Raw genomic sequence first — 6210 nt, forward strand, 5'->3', positions numbered from 1 at the left:
TTATTAATCTTATTTTTATTCTAATAATTAACATAGATTAATAGTGTAAAGATCCTTACAATATCAATTAAATGAATTTATTTATTTTGAACAAAAATGTATTTAAAGTTAAATTCATCAAAATTAGGTTCTTTCATTTCAAAGTAGTTTGTTTTTTTTTTTTGTTAATTAAAAGCTTACTATCTTTCGAAGTTGTAGTATTTTGTATGGTTGGATGTTTAGCAAATGTTTGACGAAATTAAATATAGAGTTGAATAGAATATTAAAATATTACTAAATATCAAATCATTAATTATTAAAAAAAATAGAAATTATTGAAAATTCATAAAATATAAGAGACGCATAGAATCAAGTAAAGTATTTTAGGTTATCATCAAAATAAAAGTAAAGTATTTTTGCATCCATACAATGTAAGCCTCATCACATTTTCACATTTATTTTTCTTTCTAAAATCTACATTTTGTATAACTGAAGCGGTGAATGAAGAATATAAATAAAAATAATCAAAACATTATGTTCTTTAGGAGTTTATAAATAATAGCAATAATAATAACATTGGTTGAATTTCCTTTCAAAAAAAAAAGATTAATTGAATTTTAAGCATACAAATAAATAAATTAATAACCTCAAGATTATTAGGAGAACGAAGAGGCAAAGGCATCAATAGAAAATGATGGAGAAAAAAAAAACATGAACTAACCAACTAAATTGGATTTACCTTAAAACGAGGAAACAAACCTGTCTTTGTTTTTTCTCAAAAAAAAAAAACCTGTCTTTTTCTAGAGTACAATGTTATTTTCAAATTTCAACCACTGTTTTTCCTCTTTTGTCTTTAAATGCAACTATAAATTCTCACACTTCTCTCACCAGATCTTTTTGTCACTAAACTCTTTGTTATCAAATTTTTGTCTTTAACTATGAACATGTTTTTAGTTGTGAAGTTGAAAGTGTGGAAATTTCCTATAGATTCTGTATGTTTATGAAGTTTCCAAATTTGGATTTTTCATATAGTGTTGTTGTGTGTGCTTCTATTTCTCATAGCTGTTGTGGATTTTGGGTCACTGTGGTTTCATTTTCAAAGCACCATTGGTTTGAGGGAAATGAAATTAGTTAGGATTTTGGTTTGGTTTATAGTTTCATGATAGTTAGGTTAGGAATCATTGTAGCTGCTTCTGTTGCAGCCTATACATTTCAGCAGAATGTGAATGGATCAAAATCAGGTACTTCTGATAATTCACAGTTTTGATGTTTCAGTTGTTGATAAACAAAAAGTTCTTAACTTGATTCATAATTATGGCTAATTCTTTGTAATAAAGTTGACCCTTTATGTTTACCTTCGTTAAGAACGCGGCGAAGCAAAGATTAGGGAACTTCAAGATGAGGGCTTAGAAATGAAGCAATCTATTTGTTCATCTAATGGTGTCAACCAGAAAGAGGTAAAGTATAATTCGATGAAATTATCGAATTTTATTTTGGTTTTATGGTTATGAATTATGATTATTTGTCTGAATTTTTCTTTACCTTTGCAATATGTTTTGACATTGTTGTAGAGGGAAGAAGAAGATCGAGAAGAGGAGGTTAAGTTAATTAGCAGCATAATCAATCTTGCTAATGATTTTGACGATGGTATTCTATCTGAATTTGAAAGCCTTCTGTCTGAGCAGATTGAGTTTCCGTTACTTGCTAGCAAGACCAAAGAGGCCATGAAAGATGGAGATAAGGAAACCGAAATGGAAAAAACCGGTAGTGAATTAGAACGGTTGCAAAATGTTGTCGAGGAACTGGAGGAGAGGGAAGCGAATCTTGAAAGTGTGTTGCTTGAGTATTATGGTTTGAAGGAGCAAGTAGTAGACACTGAAGAGTTACAAAAGCAATTGAGAATTAAAACTGTAGAAATCGATATGCTTCGTATGACTGTTAAGTCCTTGCAGGAAGAGAATGATAAACTTCAAAAAGAGGTCGCACATGAAGCTTCGGCTAATAGAGAACTTGAGGCTGCTAGAAATAAGATCAAGGAGCTGCAAACACAGATACGCGTAGCTGCTAACCAGACAAAAGGCCAGTTGTTGTTGCTTAAACAGAAAGTTTCTGGTCTCCAAACAAAAGAAGAAGAGGTTGCGAAAAAAGATGCTGAGATCGAAAAGAAACTGAAAAGTGCGAATGAATTAGAGATTGAAGTTGTGGAGCTTAAGAGAAGAAACAAAGAGCTTCAACACGAGAAGCGAGAATTAACTGTTAGTCTTAATGCTGCTGAGTCTAGAATTGCGGAACACTCCAGTTTGACTGAGGTTAGAGTCCTGTAGTTGATACATCTTTCTTTAGTGATAGCTAAAAATTAATATGTATTCCATTTGTTCCTTTTAAATGTAATAGTGTAGTTTAATCTTAAGATGCGTTGATTTGAATTGCAGAATGAAATGGTTACCGAGGCGAAAACCGAAGTTGGTAGGTTAAGGCATGCAAATGAAGACCTGCAAAAGCAAGTGGAAGGACTCCAGATGAATAGGTTCAGTGAAGTTGAAGAGCTTGTATACCTTCGTTGGGTCAACGCGTGCTTGAGATATGAACTCAGGAATTACAAGGCACCTTTAGGAAAATCATCGGCACGTGATCTAAACAACAGTCTCAGCCCAAAATCACAAGAGAAGGCTAAACAGCTAATGCTAGAATATGCGGGATCAGAACGCGATACTGATCTTGAAAGCAACTTCTCCCGGGGTCACTCTTCACCAGAAAGTGAGGATCATGACAATGAATCTATCGATAGTCCTTCTTACAAATATAGCAATCTTAGCAAGAAATCTAGCTTAATCCAAAAGTTGAAGAAATGGAATAAATACAAAGATTATTCAAGTGCTCTTTCATCACCAGATAGATCTCTTTCAATAGGATCTCCTTACAGGGTGACTACGAGCTATAGACCGAGAAATACACTCGAATCCCTGATGCTAAGGAGTGCTCATGACGCGGTAGCGATCACGACTTTCGAGAGGAAGGAAGACGGACCTACTCGTTCTCCTGAAATTCCATCTCTTCCAAGTTTGAGAAAAGTTTCATCGAGTGATGACATCCTGGATTCTGTTTCGGCTTCATTCCAATTGATGTCCAAGTCAGTTGACAGGTCTATGGATGAAAAATATCCCGCATATAAAGACCTCCATAAATTGGCATTGGCAAGGGAAAAGCAACTTAATGAAAAGGCTGAGAGAGCAAGAGTGCAGAAGTTTGGTGACAATTCAAATCCTAATATGACCGAGGCTGAACAAGAGATACCGGTATCCTTGCAACCAAAACTATTTCACATTGAGATTAGACCTCCAAGGGTGCCTCGGCCTCCTCCTAAACCATGTGACGCTGCTCCTATTTCAAATTCTTACAATGCAGTACCATATGCACCATCCGTGCATTCTTCATCTTCGCCGCAACTAGTAGGAAGTCTACCTAAAGGATCATTAGGAAGTTATAAAGTTAAAAGGGCTCCCGATGTTGTTGAATTTTATCAATCTTTGATGAAACGGGAAGCAAAGAAGGATACCTCATCTCTAACTTCTTCGACAAGTAATGCAGCTGTTGCCAGGAACAACATGATTGGAGAAATTGAGAATAGATCATCATTTCTCTTAGCTGTACGTGTTATGATTTTCCTTCTGTTGTATTTTATTTAGAATCTTGACATTTCAATCATTGCAAATTTAGATTTTTTTTAATGGATGTAGGTGAAAGCTGATGTAGAAACACAAGGTGATTTTGTCATGTCCTTGGCAACTGAAGTTCTAGCAGCCTCGTTTGCTAAGATTGAAGATGTAGTTGCTTTTGTGAACTGGCTAGATGAGGAACTCTCATTCCTGGTAAGCCTTTTGAGTATTATTTCTCCTCCATTACCGAATTACACTTGCTTCAAAACTAATTAGTTCATTTTGCTGATATTACAAGAAATCGTGAAAGTTGGTACATTGATTTTTGCGTTGTACTCATTTCTTTTTATTTCTTATGTTAGATTGATGAACGAGCAGTTCTCAAGCATTTCAATTGGCCTGAAAGTAAAGCAGATGCATTACGGGAAGCATCTTTTGAGTATCGGGATCTGATGAAATTAGAGAATCAAGTTTCCACATTCACTGATGACCCTGATCTCCAATGCGATGATGCTTTGCAGAAAATGTACTCATTGCTTGAAAAGTAAGCATCTTTTTATATGTTATTGTTATTTGTACCATAAATACTTGCTTAGGAATCTGTGACTTACTCGTAAAGGAATGTAATTTGTTTCTTGATATACGATTTGATGCGGTTGGTAGATTACAACTTTGCAAGTTACAAATATAGAGCACGACATATACTTACGTAGTTTGTTGACATTTCTTGGTTGTAGATTAGAGCAAAGTGTATATGCACTCTTACGGACAAGGGATTTTGCCATTTCACGGTACAAGGAGTTTGGAGTACCGGTAAATTGGCTATTCGATTCGGGAGTTGTGGGCAAGGTACCCTAATCTTCAACAGTTTTAGTTTACAATGAATTCACATTGATGCTAGCTTGTGTTTAATTGTAACAAATGGTCACTAAGTAGTTGCTACCGATTACTTGCAGATCAAGCTTTCTTCTGTTCAACTTGCAAACAAGTTTATGAAGCGTATCGTATCCGAACTTGTTAAACTATTCGGACCTGATACAGAACCGACTGCGACAAGAGAATTTTTAATTCTGCAAGGCGTGCGCTTTGCTTTCCGTGTTCATCAGGTAAAATCGCGCCGATGATACAAGATGCTAACATTTTGCCTTGCAATAACATCATGCTAAAGCCTGAGAAATCTCTTGCACTCTTTTCAGTTTGCAGGAGGCTTTGATACTGAGAGCATGAAGACTTTTGAAGAACTAAGAAACAACATTCATGCTCAAGCAGATGAACATAATAATAAATCAGAAACAAAGACATAGTGAGAGCATTAAAAGAATTTTTTTACATGTAAATGTTTTTTACTTTTACACTTGTAGTTATTATTTCTCATATAAATGTTACCACCTCAACTGTATAGTTGAATTTTCATAAAGATAAATGTTTTTTTACACAAATTTAGACAAAATCACATCATATTTATAAAGGTTTTCGAGTTTTAATTTGACCTCTCCCTTCTCATTTTTATCTACTTTTAATATAATAAAGTAGAATACATATGAAGTTCTATCATTATCCCTCTAATCATCAATTTGAGGGTGATAATCGGGGACATAACGGTAATTGCATTTTCCTAAATATTTTAATTAACAAATAAATATTATAATTATGACATTACTTCATACCCACCTAAATCAATTAATTACGCTTTGAAAATCTCAATTTGTAGTCACCTTTTTTAAAAAACTACCTTGAAACTCAACAATTTTATTGTGGAGCCTTTCACTCTTCATCCTCTTGAAATCCTACAAAACCTTTCAAATGCCATCATCATTGTTCTTTACTCCTCTCATAACTCTATAAATTATGGCATTTGATGTCCACCAAGTCTCAAATCGTCCTCAACCAAACCTTCATAACATTAATGTTTATCTTCATCTTCAACGTGTTTCATACGAAATTTCTAGAAAATTATCCGACACCGCATTTCAATCGATCTTCTCCTTCTTAACTTTTTCGCCACCCGCATAACAAAATTTCCATTTAATCCTCCTCCATCTCTTATGCTTACTCTTAAACCATATTATCTTTCAATGAATCCAAGCTTTTACATTTATGGATGAAATTGTCGATGCCGACTCCATCACCATCGAAGTTAATCCCAATCAAATCGAAGTCAAGTTCTTCAACAGATAAATCTTCGATCTTCATGTCTTCTATTGAACTCTTTCTCCATTTCGAGTTTATGTTGAGTTTATGTTGATATTGAGTTCTGTATATTTGCTAAAAAATCACACATATTTGTCTTTTCATTCCAGTATTAATTTATCTTACAGATCTTTGAGATTTTATATTACAGCTCTAGAATAAATTGATTTTAGTAGGATCGTTGTTTCAAATGCAGGATTTAATATTAGAGAAGTGATATTAGATACTATTGTAAACAATTATATAATTTAATGATATCAGAGAAGTGATATTGGATGTTTCCTTTTAACACCATTTATTTTATGTTTTTCAACCCCATTTATTTTATTTTAATTAAATGTTTTCATATTAATTGAATTTAAATTTAAATTCAGAATGTCCCAAA

At 33.7% G+C, this 6210-nt stretch overlaps 1 protein-coding gene across 2 annotated transcripts; it reads left to right on the forward strand.

Annotated features, from left to right (window-relative positions):
- Window positions 1-863: 863 nt before the first annotated feature.
- On the forward strand, window positions 864-5116 carry LOC131613792 (protein CHUP1, chloroplastic-like). 2 transcript variants are annotated; one of them, XM_058885435.1, is made up of 10 exons: window positions 864-1220; window positions 1345-1436; window positions 1551-1577; window positions 1665-2288; window positions 2412-3626; window positions 3717-3848; window positions 3998-4179; window positions 4373-4484; window positions 4592-4741; window positions 4832-5116. In XM_058885435.1, the coding sequence occupies exons 1-10, from the start codon at window positions 1139-1141 to the stop codon at window positions 4937-4939; spliced, it is 2724 nt and encodes a 907-aa protein (XP_058741418.1). In that variant the 5' UTR covers window positions 864-1138; the 3' UTR covers window positions 4940-5116. The 2 variants fall into 2 exon arrangements, with proteins under 2 accessions (XP_058741418.1, XP_058741416.1); XM_058885433.1 differs by having other exon boundaries at window positions 865-1220; window positions 1551-2288; window positions 4832-5115.
- The last annotated feature ends 1094 nt before the right edge of the window (window positions 5117-6210 follow it).

Source organism: Vicia villosa, linkage group LG1 (genome assembly GCF_029867415.1).
Source record: "Vicia villosa cultivar HV-30 ecotype Madison, WI linkage group LG1, Vvil1.0, whole genome shotgun sequence".
Lineage (NCBI taxonomy): Eukaryota > Viridiplantae > Streptophyta > Magnoliopsida > Fabales > Fabaceae > Vicia > Vicia villosa.

Bases quoted from the DNA above. Each gene is read 5' to 3' on its own strand.
- LOC131613792 (XM_058885433.1), top strand. From the start codon at position 1,139: ATGATAGTTAGGTTAGGAATCATTGTAGCTGCTTCTGTTGCAGCCTAT. The intron at 1,221-1,344 runs GTACTTCTGATA...ACCTTCGTTAAG, and splicing joins TGTGAATGGATCAAAATCAG to AACGCGGCGAAGCAAAGATT. The intron at 3,627-3,716 runs GTACGTGTTATG...TAATGGATGTAG, and splicing joins GATCATCATTTCTCTTAGCT to GTGAAAGCTGATGTAGAAAC.